General features: G+C 47.0%; 1 protein-coding gene and 1 long non-coding RNA gene across 5 annotated transcripts in view; one reads left to right on the top strand and one right to left on the bottom strand.

The window, feature by feature from the left end:
* AXIN2 (axin 2) overlaps positions 1-22,720 on the top strand; it is a 27,034-nt gene extending 4,314 nt beyond the window's left edge. Inside the window, exons 3-11 of one of the 3 annotated variants that reach the window (XM_071764634.1) lie at positions 3,957-4,097; positions 10,943-11,045; positions 13,001-13,141; positions 13,332-13,828; positions 13,962-14,141; positions 14,427-14,645; positions 15,223-15,318; positions 16,560-16,727; positions 20,797-22,720. In XM_071764634.1, coding sequence (XP_071620735.1) covers positions 3,957-4,097; positions 10,943-11,045; positions 13,001-13,141; positions 13,332-13,828; positions 13,962-14,141; positions 14,427-14,645; positions 15,223-15,318; positions 16,560-16,727; positions 20,797-20,923 — 1,672 coding nt within the window. In that variant the 3' untranslated portion in view covers positions 20,924-22,720. Of the gene's footprint in view, positions 1-3,956; positions 4,098-10,942; positions 11,046-13,000; positions 13,142-13,331; positions 13,829-13,958; positions 14,142-14,426; positions 14,646-15,222; positions 15,319-16,559; positions 16,728-20,796 lie in introns of all 3 variants that reach the window. The other 2 variants (XM_071764632.1, XM_071764635.1) reach the window with 2 other exon arrangements.
* Positions 12,486-23,797, bottom strand: LOC139805798 (uncharacterized). 2 transcript variants are annotated; one of them, XR_011729997.1, is made up of 3 exons: positions 23,214-23,797; positions 20,540-20,679; positions 12,486-18,517 (listed from the first exon to the last, which is right to left on the bottom strand). It is a non-coding gene; the product is annotated as an uncharacterized lncRNA (long non-coding RNA). The 2 variants fall into 2 exon arrangements; XR_011729998.1 differs by having other exon boundaries at positions 12,486-15,518; positions 23,214-23,795.

Below are 23,797 nucleotides of genomic sequence, written 5' to 3'. Positions count from 1 at the left end.
GGGAGTTCAAGCTGAGATGCTTCTCAGTTCCTCCCTGAGCTACCCATTTCTGAAGCCACTTGTGCATGCCCAGGCTGGAAGCTGATAAGCATATGGATGGGTTATCTCTCATCGCTCAGCATTTAGGATTGCGTTTAGGATTGGAGCTGAAGCATGCACAAAGTCTCTCCTGGTGAGTGGCCAAACCACACCTCCCTCCTCGTGTGTGCAGTGGAATTAAAGAATTTCTGCTCGGCGTGTTATGGTTTTGAAGCTCTTTGCAGGCTCTTTGGTGGGTTTCAGTGTGATTCTAGCAGCAAAAGCCCCGGAGCGTTGGGCTGAGCACCCCTGATGGCAGGAGCAGAGCAATCTTGGGCCAGCCCAGGAGTTGGACAGGAGACCACCTGGAAATCCCAGGGCACGGAGTTATTGGCAAAGCCACGGCAAACGGGAGACCCCAGGAAGAGTGCAAGCTGAAAGCCTTTGGCCCCACCGTGGGTGATGGACAGGAACAGGAGAAGTCAAGTTGAAAACACAGCGGTTGTGCCTGGCTGCAGAGCAGGGCACGTGCCTGCAAACTCTGCTGCCCGGAGACTTGGAGCCCTAATGCAGGGAATATTTCAAACGTAGAACCTCCCTCTCGTCCTTCAAAAGCAAGTCCCCTCCCCTGTAGGTTGTGGGGTGGTTAAAACTGGCCTCCCCACGCTGCTCTCTGGGCCTGGCCCCATGCTCCAGGAATTCCAGCTATTATTTATCCGCGCTTCTAAATTTATCAGGCACGAGTTTGTGTACACAGAGAGTGCTTCTTCCCTCTCAGTGGTGGTGTTTATTCCAAGGTGGACTCATCTGCCTCCCATTAAGCCCTGCCATCAGTGGGACTGGCCTTGCTTTGGGAAGTTTGGGGCTTGCAGATGGCTCCCAGTGCTTCCTGGCCTTTGAAGGGACCTGCTGGTAGAGCTCCTTGTGTGTCAACTTATTGGAACCAAGTTTGGCTTCAATTATCAAAGTAAATGATGCCATTGTAAAGCTATGCTCCAAGCAGTGTTCTGCAATTAGAGCATGCAAGCTGTGATTAACATAGTTTTGCTGAAATATACATATTTTTTTTCAGGTTTGTGCATGAGTCTTTTTTTTTTAATATTTTTGGGTTTTAAACCCATGATTGTCCAGTGATGTTTGTCCCGAGAAAACACTTAATGAAACTCAGGTTTTGCCTCAAAATGCTCCATGTAGATTTTCTTCTGTCTCTCTCTGTATAAATGTGGGGTATGAACTGCCAGGGTGCTTGATTTCTAAGAAATGGAGTTGGACAAAAAAAAAAAACCAAACCACAAAGCAAACAAAACCAAACCCCACACTCTGAAACTGCCTCCTCATAAGAGGGGATACAACCAAGAGCCCCTGAAATTCTCATGGCACTAGAATACCTCTGATCTGCCCGTTGCCTAACATAGCAGATAGTGAGTTACATGCTGTGTGTCATCACATCAAGATAAGAATAGGCTGAGAAACATCAGACATTCTCCTTGAAGCTCCAGAGCAACTGCTACCTGACAGCTGAAAACACTTTGCATAGTGAGTTTGGAGCTGGGCTCTGTGTTTGTGTGCACAGCATCTGTGCCAGGAGACCACCACTTTCTGCTGGAATTTAAAACCCTTGCAGGCAACTTGGTGCAGCTGGGTGCAATTACTGTAGTAAGGTGGTCAAATGAAATAGAGGGGAGGGGGGGGAAGAAAGAAAGAAAGAAAGAAAAAAAAAAAAGTAATAATAAAAAAATTAAAGGTAGACAAACAGCACCCCCCTCTTGGTTTTCTTAGAGGGTGTGGGGATTTCTGTGGGGCAGTGTGTTGGAGATGGAGTGTGGGGGCTGGCTTTAAAAATATGTAAACTTTGGAGAATTATTATTTTTTTTTTTTTTTTTTGTCTGTGAGGTGTTGGTAGGTGAATTGGGTGCTGCGGTTCAGTACTGGTGGGATGATGAGTTAGTTCTGGCCACTTTCTCTAATTATATCTTTCCAAAGACTGTGTTTGGGTACACCTCTTCTCCTTGTCTCCACCCCCAGCTCCTCCAGCAGTCACGTCTGCTGGAAGAACATGGAAAAACAGCACAGTCCTCCTGGGTGCTGCCAGGGGTGGCAAGATGGGGGTCCTGTGGTGGGGAGCATCCTGCACCTCTGAGCCTCATGGTCCTTGGTTGTGCTCTCAGATGAAATAGAGTTAAGAGCTGTATCCCTTACAGCTTCCCAAAAGCCTTCCAAGGACCTAGGAAGGGTCTCTAGGACTGCACATCCTGAATCAGAGTAGAAGGCTACATGGTTTTTAGAGGAACTTAGTAGTAGTAGTAGGATAACTTCGCTTTCAGCCACATGTGGAATTAATTTATCTTTGAAGATTTAACTTCTTTCCTGTGGCATTCCTTACTATCTTCTCTTTTTTTTTTTTTTCTTTTCTTCTTCCCAGTTACATATTTTTTAACATCTTGATCTCTCCCCATCAGAAGTGCCTTGGCCTCCTTTGCAAAGGAATGCAGCCCTGGCTGTGCTGAATACCTGCCTGCAGCCAGCCCCGCGCCTCTCATACCAGAGGGGCCCATCTTCCCCACCATGCTTCCCACTCTTCTTTTTTTTTTTTTTTTTTCCCTTTTTTTCCCCTTTTTTCTTTTTTTTTTTAAACTTAAGCCTTTGTGGAGACTCCTGTTTTCAGTGCTGGTGGGGCAGGAATGCGTGGCAGTGGGGTTGTGGGGTGCCCGGTGGATTGGGAGGGATGGAGAGCAGGATGGTTGCTGCTCACTTATACCCAGTTCATCTTCTGGGACCCTCGTGGGGGCAGGGAGGTGGAAAGCCCTTTAAAAAAAAACCTGCTGAGCCTGCTGGCACATTCCTTAGGCCCCCAAGTCCTGGGTAAGTGGCCCTAATTATTGAAATCAGCAGTCCTTATCAGATGACAAGGCCCTTTGCTTTGATATACAAAGGCAGAAGCTTAACAACCCCATCTTTCTCTGGAAGAGGGACAAAATGTGCACCTTCAAACCTCCCTGCATAATCCCCTTATCACCCACTGAAGAGATGTGTATTGATCCTGGCTGGGAAGTTGGAGTAATGGGAGGTGTTGGGCAGGGGGAAGCCTGGGTCCTCCCTCATGGTGACCCTGCCATGGTGACTCTGCCACGTTCCCTCCCAGCTCCTGACACTTCCATGAATTTTTCATGCTGCTGCTCTTGTGTACTCGACTCAAACATCAGCCTGGGCTCTGGGTTTTCTTCTTTGGGTGAAGCCCAGGGGTGTTGGGATCTGCAACCCACTGATACATCCCAGTGCTCCCAACATCCCCCATCCTCCTCTTCCCCACTCGACTCTGTGCAAAACCACAAGTTCAACAGATAGAATATTCTCCTAAAAACTGGGCCTTTTTATTGTGGGGGTTTGTAATGCCAGGAAGATGGCACCCTGGTCTTTAGGAGACCAAGCCTGGGGCAGCAGATTTCAGCCCTGTCCATGCCTCCTCTGATGCATGGTGGTCCTGCAGTTACAGGCAGGTGTTTTGTTTCAGGCAACACAGGTACTGTAAGTTGTACTCCCCAGAGGGCCCTAACTTCTGTCTTCAGAGTAGAATTAAGCATTTTTTAGCATCTTTGGTGTTCAGTGGGACTTGGGCTGTGAACTTCATCTTTTGCCTGCTGATGCCAACAGCAAAACTCCCACTGAGCTCAGCAGTGCCACATCAAGCTCTGGGGACCAAGGTTTTGAAGGTAACGAAGTATGTGGAGGGATTTTCTGAAGTGGGCTTCAAGTGCTGAAAGCAACATGTTTAAAATTGGACTTTGGGTGCATTCTTACAGAGCCTGTCCTGGTTGTAGCTGATGGGTGGTTGAGCAGCCAGCGGTGTGTTTTTCCCATCAGGAGAGTGCTCCCCTGAAACTGTCTCCCTTTTTTCCAAGCCTGGCTGTTAACTAGACTCCTGTTTTCCTTGTCCCTAGGTCCTTCAAGAGGAACGACCCCGTTAACCCATACCATGTGAATTCTGGCTATGTTTTTGCCCCAGCAACCAGTGCCAATGACAGTGAGATCTCCAGTGATGCTCTGACAGATGACTCCATGTCCATGACAGACAGCAGCGTGTGAGTACCCCGGGTGGGATGAGTCCTTTTGGGATCTGCCCCCAGAAGGGTTTTAGGGCAGTGATGGCTCCAGGGTCATGGCCTTGCTCCTGCATGCCCTGTTGGCATGGGGCTGCCAAAACCGAGGTGTGCACCCAAACCTGGAGGTGTAGCAGGGTTTGTGGGAGCCTCTGCAGTGGCTGCAGGTATCAGATGGAGGAAAATGAATCCCTGGATTGCCATCTTGCAACTGCAGCTGAGCAAACATGTTTTCCCCTATGCTAATGGGGCTGCCTGACTAACTAACCCGAGGAGCATATCTCCCTGAGCCTTTGTCTTGAGGCCAGGTTTCCTTAACTAGTTATCAGTCATCAAAGAGGGGGAGATTACTTCCTGTAGGAAGTACTTTCTGTAATTAAGGTTTGTCATTAATGTCAGAATGTACATTCATAGGGCCAGTGACCTGAAGGGGCAGATAGCTGCTCAGCTAGTGTGGCTGGGGCAGCCTTCAAAGAGCCATTTGAAGGGAGCTGCATGGATCAGGTCTGGGTGTTGGAGGAGCATAAGGATGAGAGGTGATGCTGAGCCCAGGAATTGTAGGATCTGTCTTTTCCTCCTCTTCTGAGGAGGGTGCAACTGGGAGCAAGTTGTTTGACCCTTTTTCCTTGGTTTGCTTTCCCCAGCAGGGGAGAAATGGTGCTTTTGTGCCTGTAAGGGAGGTGGTGAGACTCACCCAGTGCTCTTACAGAGCATCCTCTTCATCTGGGCAGAAGGCAGACAGTTCTGTTTGCATTTCATGAGCTTCACTTAAGTGCAAGTGCCCTAGAAAAGCCCACCTGTAAAACAGGATGCTGCATTCCTGGGCTGCATCTCAGGGGTGAAACTTCTCCAGTCTGTCTGTCAGACGTGTCCAGTGATTCCTGTGTGCTCCTTGGAGAGGTTTGCATGCTGGGTTTTTAGAGTCAATGCTTGTGATGATGCACAATGGAAAACAGGATTTACCAAAAATCCTCGATGCGTAAACAAAAGCTCTTTTCTTTTTTTCTTTTTAATGCACATGTGTGTTTTGAACTGATATTACGGAAAAAAAAAATAGTTTGTTGTCCCACCAGATTCCCTTATTGAACAATATTGGCATTAAATAAAAGAGCTGAATCATAGGGTGACTTCTTTATTTCTTCTTACTGGCTCTGGTTGTATGTGATCATGTGTCAACAGAGCATTCATTGGGTTAGTCATTTCTGGACCAGTGTAGGGTCACTTGGGATTCACAGGGCTAGGATTATACCCTCTCTTCACAGCAATGCCAATTGTAGGCCTTATACAGATGAGAGCACTGAGTGAGAAATAAAGTGCATGGTGGATGAAAGGCTTAACTGAATCGCTTTCAGCCCATTGTTAGTCCAGGGGAGCTTAGCAGGGATGAGAGGGCAGCAGCCTGCTTTGAAATTTGCTTGAACAAGTGAATAGGAGCTCCCCATAAAGCAGCCCCTGAAAGGAGCCTGCCTGTTTTTTCCTGCCGTAACAATGGCCCATGCAGGCTGTGAGAGTTTGGGGAAGCTTGGCTGATTAAACTGCCCCCAGATCCAGGTTTGGAGGGGGGGGAATGGGGTGATGGAGCCTTGGAATATTTCCTGCTGCATCCCCGGGAGTTGCGTTCTGTCCGTCTCGGGTTGTGATGCTGGGTGGTTGGTTTTGCTGTTGTGTTTTTTGTTTTTTTTTTTTTTGGTGTTGTTTGGGAAGTGGGAGAAGGAAAATTGGCAGTTTGGAAGGCTGGGCTTAAAGTTAAGGCTGATGGAAAACTTCCTGCTTGCCAGGGTTGCAGGGGAACATGTGGGATTCACAGCCTCTCCTGGCTGCTCTTCTGCCTGCGAGGTTTTGCCCCTTTCACAAACAGAGGACCCGGGTTTCTTCTGTTCCAGCAGTGAATGCAGATTAGTTCTTTTGGCTTATATTGGTATCAACTGAAGAGGAAAAACTTGTTCTGGAAAAGTCTGTCAGATGTAGCAGTAAAGTAAGGATTGTGGGTTTTGTCAGTTGGGGGTTTTTTTGGTGGGGTTTTTTTGTTAGGTTGGTTGTTTTTTTCAAATAAATCTAAATCTTAACTGTCCTGGAATTAGGAGAGGTCTCCAAATAATGCCTGATCTGCTTTTCCTTTTTAAGTTAAAGATGGCAGGGCTCAGCCTGTGTGTATCTATTTTGTAACAGCCACAAAGCAGCATGCAAATTTATATTTCCATTTCTTGATTGAGGGAGGGGGGGGGCGGCGGTGGTGGTGCAGAGGAAAGGGGATTTTTTTTTTTTTTTTTTTTTTATTTGCTTATATCTTATTTATGGATTTACTTTGGACACAGGGGAATGCTGCTGAGCAAACTTCAAATATTACCTTATCTTACAAACCAGGCTTTTGATGTTGGCAAGATCAGAGGCTTGTTTCAGAGCCGTTGCCAAATGAAGATGGGAGTGAATGCATATGCGCATGAGTCTGATATTTCAAAGCAGCAGTAAAACTACATTCAGGTTAGGTCAGGCACATCTGAGTCAAAAGGCTAAGATAATTGGCTCAGCTTAAATGGCAGCTGACTGGGTAGAAGACTTCAAACTAGTGTTTCCCCCAGAAACAGATTGGCTTAGCCCCAGCCTGGTTAGCTGAAATGTTTATAATTAAACTCCACTATTTAGGGCCTAAACTCTGCAGCTCTTCAGCCCGCAGCTTTTAGTAGCCAAGAAAGTTGAGTGCAAGTGTTTGCTGTTGGGTAAGGGGAGAGATGGCACCTGGGGGGCTGGGGTTAACCTTGTCCTGCTCTGGATCCTCTGGCCAAGCTCAGCCTTTTTGGTTCAAAGGCATCGTGGTGTCTTTCAGCATCAGGGTTCCCCCCACCTCCCTATCTCTTGCTGTACTCAGCCTGGCTCCTGCTGCATCCCTCTGACCCTCCTGCAATTGGGGACCACCCTTTCACCCTGTTCTTGTCCCTTTTCCATCCCTTCCACCCTTTTTCCTTGTTTTCTGTGGAAGGCCTAAGGATTAAACAGCACTCATCAAAGTAGCTGTAGAAGACCCTTCCCATTCCCCAGGCTGACTTTCCTGAGCTGCTCCATAGCTTTCCCATCCCAGTGAAATACCTCACTCTGTTTTGTTTTTTTTTAATCTATGTCTTTTTTGTTTGCTTTAATTCTTCACATTGTTACAAGCTGTAAAACTCTTCTGAGGAGGGAGGGGAGTAGAACCAGGGAACAGGAGGTTTGTTATGAAGCTCTCCAGTGCAACCAAAAGAATTTTAGGAGGAAGGAGCAGCTTTTGTACTGACCTGAGCAAGGACAAACCTAAATGAAGTGAGAAGCTGTGCTGTTGGACCAATGTGTCCTTTTCCTCTTTATTTTCAAGCCATTATGCTTGAGAGCAGTGTGAGTCCCCACTCCTGCCCCATAACCTCCTCCAGGACTGTCCTTTTGGGCAGAGATGGTCCTTTGACCCTGGGACTTTGGGGATATCCTGCAAAGAGAAGTGCTTCTAGCTTGGTGGCCACAGAAGAGGGGCTATGGGATATTGTCTTGTGTTTGCAGACCTGGAGAGAGGTGGGGAGCATGGGAGGGCTGTGGGACTCCCTGTTGTCCCCTGGTCGTGGCCTTGGGTGCCTCATGTTGAACACAAACCATCCATCAGCTGCTTCCATGGTCTTCCCCATCTGGGCTCTTGGACTGCCAGCTCTAGAGGACACCTCCTCTTTCATTGAATATGTTAATGGGGTTAGTCCTGGGTGGATGTATGCGTGTGATGTGCTCATGGTGGCATTTTTACTTACCTTTAAAATTTTACTCATTGTTACCTCTATTGGAAGTCTTCCCCAAGAGACCCTCAGTGAACAAATGCTTCTCTGAAGATACAGACTAATTTATTTTTCACCTTACATTTGCTTTTCCCCCCCATCCCTCTCCCAAAGCCAAGGCATGGCATGGGCTTGTGGAGCAGAAATGCTTGGTGGCCACCAGCCATTGCTGTTGGTGGCCATGGCCAGTGTGTGTGCCAGGCTGGTTCCCCAGAAAGCTCTCTGAAGTCCCATGTTGTGCAATGGGGACATGAGGACAATTATCTCATTTTACCTTGGTGTCTAGACAAGCTGATGTGTTGCGGCGAGCCTTCTTTCTTTGGGGAACTCAGTTCTTCTCCGGGAGCTCTTTCCTGCTGTTCCTCTCCTCAGGCATCTTCATTATCAGTGACACCTGAGGACTTGTGGTCTTCTCTACATTTCCCCCCTTTTTTGTTGTTTGTTGAAAAAAAAAATAAACCTCTTTTTTTTCAATAGGCCTTAACATTTTCATTATTTTTCATTATACATTTACAATAATTTACAATTCATTTTTAAAACATTTTACAGTTCGTTTTTAAACATTTTTACAATTCATTTTTAAAACATTTCATTCAGACATAATTCATTTAAAGTAAATGCTTCGGGCCCCGCAGGGCACTCAGCTAAGAGCATCGAGGGGGCACCGGATAAACATTTAATTATTTTCATCATTTTTCAACAAACATTTCTCAAAATAAACGCCTCGGGCCCCACGGGACACTCAGCTAAGAGCATCGAGGGGGCACCGGATAGACATTTAATAAATATTTTTTTTTTTTTTTTTTTTTTCTTAGCCTTAATGGAGGGAAAGTTCAGGCTCTTACCGGCCTTTTTGCTTTGGTCTTTATTATCAGCAGGAGATGAGGTCTCATAAGCACCAGCTCAGCTTTCGCTGGTACTCGCCACCTCGGAATGCCTGGCCATGCAGAGACTTCTCCGAGCATTCGGCGCACCAGTCTTATCGCGTGTCCCTAGGGCCCCGTTTTCAGGACTGCACTATCGCGTGTCCCTGGGGGCTCCGTTTCAGGACCGCGCTGTGTGTCCCTGGGAGGCTCCGTTTCAGGACCGCGTTATCGCGTGTCCCTGGGAGACTCCGTTTCAGGGCCCGCACTGACTTGATGCGCGCTCAGAGCTCCGCTTCGGCTTCAGCATTCCTCGGGCTTGAGTTCCACGCGCCAACTTGCTGCGCCTTTCGAGCCTCATTCTTCTCTCCCACCTGGCTCGCCATACCGGGCTGTTGTATCTCGCCGTGCTGGGCTTCTATTTTGAGCTTCTACACGCCGCCTTCCGCATTTAAGCTAGGCCTTGTGGAGCTTGTTCCCATGGTTGCGTTTTTGGAGCTCTTTTCTAGAGCGTCCCGCACCACTGTGGTGTCTCCATCTGACGTGGTTGCGTATTTCGAAGCTCTTTTTATCGCCTTTCGCATTTAAGCCAGGCTTTGTAGAGCTTCCCGCAACCAACGTGGTCGTGTAGAGCTCTTTATATTACCTCAGCGTTCACGGCTGCTGTTGTTGCCCGCATTCTCCACCAGATGTTGCGGCGAGCCTTCTTTCTTTCGGGGACTCGGTTCTTCTCCGGGAGCTCTTTCCTGCTGTTCCTCTCCTCAGGCATCTTCATTATCAGTGACACCTGAGGACTTGTGGTCTTCTCTACACTGATGTTCATCTTGTGGCAGCAAGGGACTTTCTCTGTGGTCCAGGAATGCTCTTTTTTATTATAAAGATTTTTTTCTAAGTTTTTCAGGGTGAAATTTTTCTGGTCTTTCACTCAGGCTTTGCAGCTTCATCTTGCTGATGTTATGGCAAACCCAACACTTTGGCCAAGGTCTTCCCAAAGGCCTGCAAACCTTGAGCATGGACTGATGGTGTCTGAAGGGTCTGAAGGGTCCTGGTGTCTCTGGGAGAGCATTCCCCTCTGCCTTTTCTCTGGCTGCCTGCCCAGAACATGTCAGTGTGTGCCCACCAACCCCCTCCATGGCCACAGGAGGTGGCATTCAGGGATGCTGTGCCATGCTGGCTCCTCTGGCAGCAGCACGGGGGCCACCTCTGTCTGCTTGGCTGCCGTGGCTGCTCCTTGGGCAGGAGTTGTATTATTTTCTCCACCGAGGAGATGAGTCAGGTGTGGGGGCAGGTGGATGAAAGGGACGGGACCGGAGATCAAGGTTATTCAGCCAGTCTGAGGGAAGGGGTGGAATTAGACATTCAGGATCTCCAGGCATGTTCTTCCGGCTGTCCCCACTGTCTATAGCAGGCCCTTTAATCCTAACTGAGGTAATTTTTTTTTTGCCTGGCCAGATGAAAACATCCTGCATTGCCTCGAGGGGGTTGTTCAGGGCCTTTTTCCACTGGTGCACCTTGCTTGGTCTCTTCTGATGGCTTCACAGCCATGATCCAACATTGCTGAGGGGACCAATGTCATTCCTGGAGGGCATGGCCCAGCTTTGCTCATGCCTCATGGCAGCTTGACTCTGCTTGGCCAGCCTCAGGGCAGGAGAAACATCTTGGATCTTAAATAAGACTGGAGATGACAAGCAGCCTTTTGGTAGCCATCCATCTTCAGCCTTTTCCTTCTTCTTTCCACAGTGCCAACACCCCATGGGGTGTTTCACAGCTTGAGAAAAGTTGTGGTCCCAGGGAGTGTAATTTGGTGGCGAAAAGGCAACAAAAATGAAGGGCAGGAGCAGAAACCTTACACTAGAAGGGCCCTTCTCTTAAGAATTCTCAAAAGTGAAGCTGATGGGATCTTTGGGTGTTTTCCCACCCAGAGTTAGCTTCAGCTTCCATTTCAGCTTTTGCTTAATGACTGCACATCCACATAGATGGTGACACAGGTCCTTCCCAAGCTGCCGGATGTTTGAGGCTTTTCCTGGCTTCAGGTGACATCCAGAGGGCTCAGCACCCTTGGGAACATTGGCTTGGGTCATGCCTGGGTGGTTTTAGAGGTGCTGGAGAAGTTTGTAAGTTAAAGAGCATTGGGAGAGCCCTGGCTGATGGATGGTGACCTCTCTTCCATGTGCAGAGATGGGATCCCCCCGTACAGGATTGGGAGCAAGAAGCAGCTCCAGCGGGAGATGCATCGGAGCGTCAAGGCCAATGGTCAAGTTTCTCTACCTCATTTTCCGGTAAGTTGAGGTGGGAGCTGCAGGGTTGGCCATGGGAAACACTGGGACTGGGAAAGGAGCAAAGGAGGAGGACGTTTCCATCCCTACATGATGCCAGAGAGGAGAAGCTGCTTGGTGTTGGGCAGGAACCGCGTGGTCTCAGCATCCTCGCAAAAAAACTGCTTATGATGTGCAGGGATGTTTGGTCCATCCCTGAAAAAACAGGTGGTAATGAGGGCTTTTCCATAGCACTGGGTTTGTCCTCCTGGTCCAGATCCAAGCAAAGACGCCCTGGTTGGATCTAGTGAGAACCTTGGCTCCATCCACCACCCTGACACCTCCACCGGTGCCGAGCAGACCGGGGCTTGGCCTCCTGCGTGTTGCCAGCAGCCTTGGAAAGCTCCTTGTCTGTGAGCTGGTGGGAAGCAGGGTGTCCCAAAAGTGAGACATTTGCAGGAGATCCGTGCCTTGCTTGGAGGACAGTCCCATCTGCAGTGGTGCCATGCTCTTGAAAATTAACTCTCTTGACTTGCTGATTCAGTTGACTTGTGGAGACTCCCGAGTCCTGCAGTGAATAAACTGTTTACACAGACAAGTATAAACTTATCTTGTCTTGAGATTAATATGCTAAAATTCCTCTTTCTGCTGTCTTAAGCAGCAAGAAATCATAGATGATATTTCTGGTGGAGGAGGGGGTTGGTTTATGTGCTTTTTCTTTTTTGTTTTTCTGTTTTTTGTTGTTTTTTTTTTTTCCCCTTCCTCCATAAAGAAAGTTCTATAGCCTGAGCTTGTAAATTAGATTATTTTGTCCCAGGGCGTGCAAATCGACTTTCTCTGTAAGGCAGTGCTTTGATCAGGGACTGAATAGAGCCAGCTTGTGTAAGAGTGACAATTTCCAGCAGAGTGGCCTTTTTCTACCCTCACATCATTTCTGGAGCTAAGTGGTTGCCGGAGAGAGGCCCCACCTCATCTGGTGGGTAGTATGTGAAAGAGTTGGCAGTTCTGCTTTTTTAGAGGGGGGGGTGGAAATAAAAAACACAGAGAGAGGGGGTGAGGAGTGGGGTGTGTGGGGGTAGCAGGAGGGAGGGCAGAGTCGGGTGGGTGGTTTCTTTTTTCCTCTTTTTTTTGTTTTTTTTGTTTTTTTTTTTCCTCCCCCCCTCCTTTTCCTGCCATGTTTGCTGCTTTTGGCAGAAATTCGCGTTTTGCCTTTTTATATTCTGCACTTGATTTGGAGATGTTCCCTTTTTCCCTTGATAGATCTGCTTGAGGCAGCCAAGCTCAGCAGTGTAGCACCGCTAGCCTGCAGCAGCTTTCTTCATTTTCTGTACAAAGAGATGGAGGGGGGTTGGGGGGGGGGGCGAAGAGATCTAGGACACTGTTGAGACAACACTACCTCAAAGGTGCCCAGTGTGTAGCCAGGAAATAAATTACCAGCACTTCTCTGATCTGCAACCGTTTGACTTCTTTTTTTTTTTTTTTCTTTTTCTTTCTTTTTTTTTCTTTTTTTTTTTTTTCCTCCTTTCCCTTTTTCTCCCCCATCTTATTTTTTTTAATTTCCCAACTCCCTTTCTGTTTATACTCACTTTATTCCTTGAGTTAAAGTCTCTCCCTCCCACCTCAGAGGTTTTTTTTTTTTTTTTTTTTTTTGATGTTTGACAACAGTCTTTGAAGATTTTCTACTTCAGAGTAGCTACTGATGGGCTGGTTGTACTACAGAGAGAACAAGCGGGGTTCCTCAGAGTGCGACCAACTGCTCCTGCCGAAGGCAAACGCTGGTGGGGAGGATGTCACTCCATGAGGCCACAGCACTAGCTCATAAAAATCCAGAGCAGACCATGCCTTGTTGCGGTCGTCTTTTCATCCAAACATGGAGACACAACAAGCGTAGCGGGGCCGGCGATGCCGCTCTGCCTGAGCCCCCGCGCCCCGCGCCGCCGCTAAACATGCCTTGTGCCTTCTGTCCCCGCTCCTTGTAGAGGACCCATCGTCTTCCCAAGGAGATGACCCCGGTGGAGCCGGCTGCCTTCGCCGCGGAGCTCATTTCCCGCCTGGAGAAGCTGAAGCAGGAGCAGGAAACCATGGACAGTCTGGAGGAGAGGCTGCAGCAAATCAAGGAGGTAAGAGAAAGGATGAACCCGGGTAGGGACGGGCAGAGCGATGGCTGCTCGCCCGGAGGGGAAGAGGCTGAGTCCTTCCTGTGGAGGGGTAAAGGCGTTTTGGTGGCTCTCGGGGGGGACATCCAGGGTGGGCTTTGGTGTCTCCCTGTCCTCTTGCATTGATTCCTCACCATGATGGCTTGGCTGGCAGGATGAAGAGAAGGAGGGCTCGGAGCTCCTCAGCAGCCTGCAGAGCAGTCGGGAGATGGCGAACCCCCAGCACCCGCAGCACCCGCTCTCGCTCCTGCCCTCTGGCAGCTACGACGAGGACCCCCAGGCCATCCTGGACGAGCACCTCTCCCGGGTGCTGAAGACCCCCGGCTGCCAGTCACCCGGCATGGGCCGGCACAGCCCTCGCGCCCGCTCCCCTGACCGCTTGCCCGTGGGCAAGCTGCAGCCCGGCACGGCCTCGCCGGCGGCGTGCGCCTTGGTGGGCAAGGGCTTCCTCACCAAGCAGACCACCAAGCACGTCCACCACCACTACATCCACCACCACACCGTGCCCAAAACGAAGGAGCAGATCGAAGCGGAGGCGGCTCAGAGGGTGCAGTGCTGCTGCCCGGCGGGCAGCGACTTCTACTGCTACCCCAAGTGCAAGGGACACCCCAAAAACACCGACCCCCCTCTCCCTTCACTGGAGCCCTTCGGGTAAGTCGCGAGCATCTCTCCGTTGCACCCGACCCGTCGCCCCCTCTGCGATGGGGGTGATGGGGATGGATGGCCCTGTGGCAGCTCAGGGGGCTGATGGGGGGGCTTCTTGTCCTCTTCTTGCTGTCAGCAGGACGGGGACGTTGCCGAAGAGGCCGGGCAGAGGGACGGAGAGCATCGCCCTGCTGGCTGGGGACGGGGGGCTGCCCGGCCCCGGGGGGGTGCAGCTCCCCGGGGGTGAGGCCGACCGGGCACAGAACGTCTGGCAGTGGATGTTGGAGAGCGAGAGACAAAATAAGCACAAGCCCCATAGGTAAATACGCAGCTGTCTACAGCAATATCGCTCCTGGTAAATATTTATATATTACATGGGCTGTCTATTTTTACAATCGCTAAAAACAAATGAGACTCTTTGCTCCTCCGGTTTAATATAAAAGCCGTTCCGCAGAACCAGAAAAACCACAAAAATGTCATGTTTTTTGGCAATAAACCTCCTTTCATGTTATGACAGACTTTTGAGAGGGAGCGAGCAGAATAGGAGCTGCTATTAAAGTCATATTTTCCAGCTTTTCTAACCCGACTTCTTCCCCTCCCCAAGCGCACAGAGCACAAAGAAGCCCTACAGCTCCGACTTCGCCAAGGGGCCCCCCGGCCGCCACCACCCCTGGGGGACCAGCAGCCACCCGCGTGGGGTGCAGCCCGCCCACCCCTTCATCCAGGACCCTGCCATGCCCCCCCTCACCCCACCCAACACCCTGGCCCAGCTGGAGGAAGCGTGTCGCCGCCTCGCCGAGGTCTCCAAGCCACAGAAACAACGGTGAGGGCAGCGGGAGGGATGGTCCTGGGGCCACCCCGGGGCCTGGGGAGTAGCTGGGGTTGGTGGGTGCTGGTTGGGCTCCTCTTCAGCCATCCCTCAGGTGGGTGAACGTGGGCGTGGGTGGTGTCCTCCCCATCTAGGTCCTCCCCATGAGGCCAGGATCTTGGGGGGGGATGTGTGACGGCAGGGTTTGGCTGAGCCCCAAGGATGAGCCTCCTTATTCCAACCCCACCCTCTCCGGGCACAAATAGTTTGCATCCTAGACTATTACTTCCACTCTTTTTGATGGCTGTAATTTGCCCATTTTTTTTTCCTCTGGGATGGACTCCAGCTACATACCAAGTGGAGGATTGGACTGGTTATCGTTCATTTGGGTATGGAGGGATAAATTAGCCCACAGCATTTTTAATTCTTCCTTTGATTGTTTACAACATGTGAGAGTTGATACAAAGAGCAAACTTAATGACCCACAGGAGACTTCAATTAAGAAGATTGTATTTCAACAATTTTTTTAAGCTGTTTTTTTTTGTTGTTTTTTTTTTTTCTTCCCCACTTGCCCTCCCCCTCTCCACTTCAGATGTTCAACCTCAAATCAGCAGAGGGATCGAAACCACTCTGCTGCCATTCAGGGGGGAAACACCCCTTTCTGCAATGCAAGTCTAACAACAGAAGAGTGAGTATTGCACACAAATAGAGGGATTGGGAAATATATATATATATATATATAAAATAATAATTATCTTTTCCTTACATGGATGGAGCTTTGAAAGGAGAGGAAATTCTTATATCTGAAAATTCGTCTTTCAAACATTCTTCTTAAAGAAAGTACAAAACATTTTAAATCTTGTCTTTGGCTCTTTTTAACTTGCATTCCTGTAAAGTGGACAAAGATTGGATTAGTCTAATTACAGGATGGTTCTTTTAACAAGAAATCTGCTACAGAGAGGTCTAAAATGGCCTAAATAATTAAAGTTTTCTTTCTTACCCTCTTCATCTTAAGCAATGAGTAATGTTTGAAGTCCAGACTGAGCCACCTGACTAGAGCCTTTCATTTTTAATTGGTTGACCTTAAGTCCACCAGCTGTCTTTGCTAGCAGCTTTTTTTCTGAAGCCACTCTACAAAGACTTAGAACAAATTAGGAAGACTAAATTACTGCGGACTAACACTTTGTGACCTTTTGACATGCCAAGTGTACATTGCCTCAGAAGCAGTTGTAGATTTGGCTGCATGGCATTCACTGGAGCCTTGCCATTTTGCTGGCTAATATTGTTTTAATTATTCTTGAAGAAGGGTTTTTCCAGTGGGAGTGACAAGATCCAGTTTAATTTTATCCTCCCTGGGAAAAATCAGATGACCTGTGTACGTCTCCAGGTGAAGAACCTGGTGGTGGTTTTGCTTTGTTACCTGCTGGGGGTTGCAGGTGGTTTTGTGCAGGAGAAGAAAGCTTGGCAGATGCTTTGTGTGAAGACAGATGAAATCAGCCTTTGAAATTCAGAAATGAGCAGTGCTGGGGCTCACTAGGTAGAGGTTTGGGGTGCCCTACTCACCCTCTCCTGGCCTCTGGTTCTGCTCTGATGCTTCCAGCAAGCATCTCACCTCCATCCCTCACTTCTCCCATCCATAAAGCAGGAGATGAGGTCTCTGCTGGCCATGGCTGGATGCTTTGCAGTGCCACACTTCCCACCATCCCAGCCATAAAGCAGGAGCCCAGCAAAAAGGGCTGTGACACATCCATGGCAAGGACAGGAATATCTTGACTTTTTTTTTTTTTTTTTTTTTTTTTTTTGGGTCACACCCAGGATATTTCTGACCAGGGTTACGTGTGGCAGAAACAATGCTGGATTGAGTGTGGTGAAACTGCTTGTTCTCAAATGGAAAAATAGAGGGGTTTGTGTGTGTTTTCTGTTTTTCAGTCACAAAGAGCCAAAGAAACTGCCAGTTGTTCACACCTCTCAGTCCAGTGAGTTGGTCGTCACCTATTTTTTTTGTGGAGAAGAAATTCCCTACAGGAGGATGTTAAAGGCCCAGAGCCTGACACTTGGGCACTTTAAAGAACATCTGAGCAAAAAGGGAAATTACAGGTAAGAATATGGGATTTGTTTGGTTTCAAGTATATTCTGGTAAGTCAAAAGAATCAGCACAGATTTGCAGGTCTACCCACAGTGACACATTTACCTTGTCTTTTGGAGGCAATCATCTTACTCTTCTTATCATCTTATTCTCTTCTTCATCTTATTCTCTTCCCACTCAACCTGAGGGCAACTTGGAGATGGAGAAAGGGGCCCTCAGCATGGCCCATTTTTAATACTTTTTTTTTCTCCCAATGATGAAGCCATAAATGGGGTCAGTTAAAGGTTGGGCTGTTGCATCTGAATGGACATGGAGCTGAGACCTAGTGAGTTCACTTTTTTTTTTTCCCCTTCATTAAGGGAAAAAAAAATCCTCTGCCCTGCTCTGCCAGTGATACCAAGTTCCTCCTCAGAAATACCAGCAAACCCTGCCTGTCTGGTTTCCAGGGCCCAGCTCCCAGTTTAACCAGTTTGCTGCTTCCCCTGCTTTTCTACTTCCCATGGTAGTAGCTTCACATTGGCAATTTTTGCTATACTTGCACAGCAGATTTGGGCACTGGTGGGATCATCTTTTGGCCACTTCTCCTGCAGGTGAGCAGGAGAGGGCAGGTCCAGCTTTAATTTTGGAATTTGTCCTGAATTTGCTGGGGCTTCAAAGAGCCAAGGGGCTTGCCCTGTACTGTCAGCCTCTGATATAACCTCCAAATGGTCACTGGGGTTTGGTACAAGGACTTTCAGCTGCTGCTCCATCCCTGGGGTGTCTTTAGCACTGGAAAGGCCACTTATGCAGAGCAGAGTTTGCTCACCCAAGGGCACTCTTAGGCTGGGAGCTGCTGAACTGGGGGTCTGTCTGTGCCTGTTGTCCAGTGGGGCTGAAATAGTGCCCATCTTTCCCCAAAATCATCTTTGCAGCCCGCCCAGCTGCCATCAGATGGCAGCAACCTGCAAGTACACCCAACCTGGACAACCTCCAGGAGAGGTCCCTTGGGCTTCTTGCACCCTTGTGCCATTTTCCAGCCCCTAAAGCCTCTCCCAGTCTACTGTGCTCCTTCTCCAGCTGATGCAGCCTCCTTCCCCAGTTGCAGACCAGTTTCCCTGGTCTGCTGCTGCTCCAGTAGCTCTGTAATGTCTCCCCCAGAAAAAAAAATACTTGTGTTTGTTTGTTTGTTTTCTAAGGCATTTTTTTTGTGCCATGCCTGAACACAGGAATAGGCTACTCAAACCTCTGTGTCCTGGAAGTCCCTCCAGGTGCAATTATTTGTGCCTTGTCAGACTGTAATTACTTTAGAAAATGTTTTTAAGTGACTGACAAGGATGAAACAACGTTCTGCTTAGATCTCACCCCTTTACACCTGGGTAAAGACAATACAGAAATTTATAAAAGGAACTTGGGTCCGTGCCCAGCATTTTATCTTGCACAGACACAAGGTGAAACTAATTACACAAATGTGTGTACCTCCAGGGAATCATTTTGATCTAAGCTTTGACTTTTGGCTGGACTTTGAGTGAAACTGCAGGTGACCTTCAGGGAAGAGGTCCACAGTGCCCGGAGTAGCGTGTGTGTTATGGGGAGGCACTAACTAGGCTGCTTTGGTCACATCTGGCATTGATTTCTTTTTAAGGCACATTTAATAAGCATGTCTTTGAAGCCCTTGCCTTTCATTTAATGCACAAAGACATGCAGAAATGCTCTGCTCTCCAAATTCTTTATTGATTGGATCAGTTTTGTGAGGAGGGTACCTCGGGCTCCCGCGATGCCAAGAGCCGTGGGGCAGCCGCCGGGAAATCGCCGCTTTGCTCTGCTCAGAAAAATAAAAAAAGAAGCAAAGAAAAAAGGCCCAAAAAGAAAACAAAAAAACCAAAAAAAAAAGAGAAGGAGTTAAGCAGTGATTTAATAATTTAATACTGATGGTGTTAACAAAAAACAAACATACACACACAAAAAAACTGGGTGGTGTCGGGTAATCTGGAGATGGCAGCGGTTCAAACCGGCGCTGTAAGGCCAGGCCTGCTCGCCTCGATTGGTGCCAGATGTCCCAAAAAATAATAAAAAAAAATTTACAAAAAAAAAGGGAAAAAAAGAAAAGAAAAGAAAAAAAAGTAGCAAAGCTTGCCACATAAAATATGTTTCAATGGAAAGCCCGTTTCTGAGCAAATAAGAGCAGAGTGACTCGTTTGAAGATGTGGGAGAGGGTTTTTTGTTTTGGTGGGTTTTGTTTTTTCTTTTTTTGCTTTGCCTCCTCTTTATTTTTCCCCCCTTTTCCCTGAGAAATAAGGTTGTAATTATGTAAAAGGTCATAGTGTGTTTTCTCAAAAATTCTGTAAACACAGCCAGGGCTTGGGCTTGTGGAGGAAGTTACTGGGAAAAGCGGCTGTTATCTGGAGAGGGGCGGAGAAGGGGAAAAGGAAGAGAAAGTTCTTTGTAATTCATTCAAACTTTCCTTGGGGTTTTTTGGGTTTGTTTCAAGGCTGCTGGCCTGGGCAATTGTGGTCTTGACCTGCAGCATGAAACTTGGTGGGAGCTGGGCCCTTGACTTCAATGAGTGCAGGCTCTGAAGGACTTAAATAAGATGTTTTTTCCTTGCTGAGCCATTAAAGACTCAACATGTGTCAGTTCAGCTTGGAGTGACTTTCCAAAAATAAATCCTAACCATACCTTGACTAAATGGAGCTGGTTTCATCTCTTGCACTAAAAAGCCAGCTTTTATCCCCCTACGAAAATAATTTTAACATACCCTAAAAATAAATAATTTGCAGACTGTTGTTACTGAGCATTTTGAAAATGTGTAGTAGAACAGTCAGTAAGAAAAAAACCCCCAAAACTCTAAGAAAGACCTTGCCACGGCTCTATCAGTTTCAGTAGTAAGAATGAGCTTAATTTGATCTCCTTTACCATCCTAAAAAAAAAAAATTAATGCAACCCTTTTTCCTTTCCCCTAACGACCATCTGCCAACTCCAGTTCCCTGGGAACTACTGGGGAAGGATGTGGGAGGGCAAATTTTTTTTTTTTTTTTTTTTGGGTAATCCATCTGATGAAGGTTTTTCCATCCCTGGTGATCAGATGGCCAAGCACTTTTCCAAAGGGAGCAGGCATGTCCGAGGAGGTGTGCGGCGGCAGACGGACAGGCTCCCTAAATGCTACCCCTCTGAATGGAAGCCCTTCATTTGTGCATATGCAATTAAGCAGCCTTAGAAGGAAGAAAGCTCCAAACGGGATAAAAGGAACCTTTAATCAAGAAGCTGAACGGTCTAATTCAGGATAATAGAGGGGTCCTTACTGTTTGACACAGGAGGGGTGGGGGTGCTTTTTTGTCTCTGGCTTCATGATCTAACGACCCGGAGCAAAAGAGCAGGAATGCAGGACACTGCTACTTGACCTCCCTGTGTCACCAGACCAGGGCTGCTCCCAGCCCTGTTGGGAAACAAACCCAGGAGTTTCTGTCACTTAAAATGGATACTAATGTGAATTGGGCATTTGGTTGTTCCGAATGTGAAGCTCCCGGGTTTTGTTTCCAGGAGGAGTGCCACGGAGTTTCAGCTCTTGCCTTGCAGGAAGCTGGGATGGGTTTCTTTTCATCCATCCCTGTGCCTAAAAAGCCTCTCCTTTTAATAACAGTTGCTAATTTTAATGTTGGGCTTCAGCTTTGAAACGAGAAAACACATGAAAGAAAGAAGGTGGGGAGAGTGGAGAACCTTAAGAATGCTTTGCTTTGAAATTCTATTTAGTTATTTCTTAAATAAGATATTTGACCAGAAATTACCACGCTTTCTAATTTTCATTATGTCTGAGGATACCAACTGCTAAAGTGTGTAATTTACTCACTGGAGAAGCTGTGGTGACTGCTGAGGAGCTCTGCTCCCTCTGTCCCATCACCATCCCTGCTGCCCCGAGGTTACTTTCATCTTGCCGGACCTGAGCAGCCTTGAGGTTTCTTTGGCCACACTGGGAGCTGGAGGAGCATCCTAGGAGGGAGAGATTGGAAAAGTTGAGGTTAAGAGAAGTGCCAAAGCATCCTTTGCTTTTAGCTTTTGATTTTTTTTTTTTTTTTTTAAACTGCTTTTTCATTCTTTGTGCCACAGATACTACTTCAAAAAAGCAAGCGACGAGTTTGACTGCGGCGCGGTGTTTGAAGAGATTTGGGAAGATGAAACCATCCTGCCCATGTACGAAGGAAGGATTCTTGGGAAAGTAGAAAGGATTGATTGATGGCATCTGTGTTATCTTAAGAAAAGTTAAGCTAGAAAAGTCTTTGGACACACACAACAGTAGTGATGACAAGGAAAGGAAAAAAAAAAAAAAACAACAACTCTGAAGGAAAAGTTCTGAACCAATGAAGAAAAAAAAAAAAACAAAAAGTGAAGTCTGTGAAGACTTTGCTGAATTAGCCTTAGAGGAGAAAAAAAAAAAAAAAAAGGCATTTATTATTCATGAGTTGGGTACTGAGATGATAAAAACCCTGAACTATTTATTAAAAACATGACCACTGTTGGCTATTGGAGATGCAGACCCTGTTTGAGAGACTTCCATACATAATATATGATATCCTGGGGATCTGAAATCTATGGACTAAGAGAAACTGTGTATAGCTTACCTTAACAGTAATCCTTATTGATATTTATTGAACAGTCTGTTTTCCCTTAAGTCCAGTTTTTGGATATGCTGCTTTAACAATGGAGAAGAGAGGGCCTAGGAAGTGGGGTGATGGGAGGAAGGATTATTTTATTTTTTTTTATATTGTTCCCACTATCTGAAATTTCCGAGTTTGGCTATGAGCTCATTTGTTTGGGGTTTTTTGTGTTTTTTTTTTTATTTTGAAAGGGGAAGAGGGAAGGAGTGACATTGTGCCCAGTATTTCTCCAAGTGAAGATAAAAATTTCCTAAATAAATAATAATAATAGTAATTAATAATAATAATAATAAAAAGCAGAAATAAAAATACTGTCCTACCATTCATCTAGAGACCGGTGCATTTTAATCTATGCTGCTCTAATTTGAAATAAAGGTCTTAAAAGCATTAAATACTTTAGATGCAATAGAACAACAGCTAATTGTTAGTTTGTCCATGGATTTCTGTGCTGTGAGGTTTTTTTTTTCTGCTTTGCTGCTGCCAGGGGCCAAGAGGGGTGTCCGCTGCCTCTCGGTTGAAGCAAGGTAGAGCAAAACCCTGAGCCTGGCAGAGCTGTAGAAGCAGCCATCCAGTTCCCATTTCTGTACTCGAGCACACCAAGAGGATAGGTTGCAAAAAAACAAAAAAAAACCAGGTTAAAAACCCTGTGTGTGTTCACCTAGCTGCTCACTTTGTGCCCATTCTGTCTCAATCTCAGCACAGTTTGGATTTCAGCGCCGTGGCAATGGGGTGTATTTTTCAGCTCAGTGTGGAGCACGTGGTTCCTTGTGTGGTGGGGTTTTTTTTTTTTGGGTTGTTTCAGTTGGTTTCTTTCAGCCTGACCTTCACAACACCTCTGTGGGCCAGTGGGAGACACGGGTGAAGGTTTTCTGCCACCCCTGTGTGCGTGTGGGTGTTGGGATGGGGCAAACTTTTTTTTTTTTTCCTGAGCAAGCCCTTGCATTTCTACAGTTGGGTTGGTTTTTTGTGTTGATTAAGTTAATCTGTGCATTCTGTTTGCCATTGCTATTTTGTGTCAAGTCTGTATATATTGTAGAAATTGTATGGTGAAAATATTAATACACTATCTCTAGTGTTTTTAAAAATTAATCAGTACAGTACCTGTGCCTGCATGGTGTTACCAGACCATGCGTCGCCCTATATTCAGGGTTCAAGCTTTCCCTTGTTTGTTTAAGGGGTTTATGTATAAATATATTTTATGCCTTTTATTACAAGTCCTGTACTCATGACTTTTGCCATGGCATTTTGTTCTACTTATACTGTAAATTATGCATTATAAAGAGTTTCATTTAAAAAAAAAAATAAATTACTTGGTACAATAATTATTGTAATTAAGAGATGTAGCCTTTATTAAAATTTTATATTTTTCAAATTAATATTGTCTGACTATTTTTGGTTTGGTTTTTTTTTTTTTTACTTGACCCTTAATGCCTTAAAAAGTTTCTTTTCATATGTGATGGTAGCTGGAAACTACCAGCAGCTGAGTTTTGGCAGGAGCTACTCCTGCTGGGAAGTGGTTGCAGCCAAGCAGAGGCTGGGGCTGCACCTCAGTGCAGTGATTAAATCATTTACAAGTTTAGCACATGGTGCAGGGCCAAACCTGGGCTGAGGGAGGAGCAAGGGACTTTTTCCTGCTCTGGGAGAGGGATGGGTGGGATGTTCAAAGGGCCCTGGTGATGCTGGAGCTCTCCTGCACCGAGGATTCCATCAGCAGTGAGGGAAGGGGGTCACAGCCTTAGAGTGCAAGTGGGACCCATCACCTGCTGGAGCAAAACCCAGCTCTGTGGTTGATGTGTTGGCTGAGAGGTTGGCATCAGGACAGACATCAGGAGCCTTCCCTCTTGCTGGTATTTATGGTACAAAACTTACCCTAGGAGCTTAATTTGTTCCTGAGGAAAGCTGCCCATGCCAGGGATGGATTTGTCTCCCAGCCTTTGCCCAGACCTTGCCCTGCTCCAGCAAGTAACCCCGGGAAAGCAAGCATGGAAATAAATGCTTTTTGGTCCCTCCTGTTGGTAACCAACACCACTTTCTTTTGCTAGACCAATGGCATCAACCAGGGGCTTTGGTGGTTTGGTTTTTTTTTCCTTTTTCCTCTCCACCCTCTTTTTTTCCAAGAGGTTTTAAATTATCTGGGTTATTTTGTGTGTGCGAGAAGACTTCATTTAAAACATCAGTAAAACTTCTATCAAAGGGCTCCACTTCACACCGAGTACACAGAGCTCAGGACTGAATCCCCCAGTTCAAGGGAGCTCCAGGCACTTTTACACATTCAAATGGTTGGTGCCTTGTTTTAAAAAAAAAACCCATCTGAAGTTCATGGGGTTCATCTTAATTGATAAGCTGGACATAACGGATGGGTGTAGGGAGACTTCAACAACATAAGGGAAGAAAGAAATTTTTTTTTTTTCCCCTCTTCTCTCTCTCTCTTTTTTTAGTCTACCATCAAAGGT

Source organism: Heliangelus exortis, chromosome 20 (assembly GCF_036169615.1).
Source record: "Heliangelus exortis chromosome 20, bHelExo1.hap1, whole genome shotgun sequence".
NCBI classification, from domain to species: Eukaryota; Metazoa; Chordata; class Aves; order Apodiformes; family Trochilidae; genus Heliangelus; species Heliangelus exortis.
The sequence above is the reverse complement of the archived record's forward strand: the minus strand, read 5'-3'. Positions and strand labels throughout refer to the sequence as shown.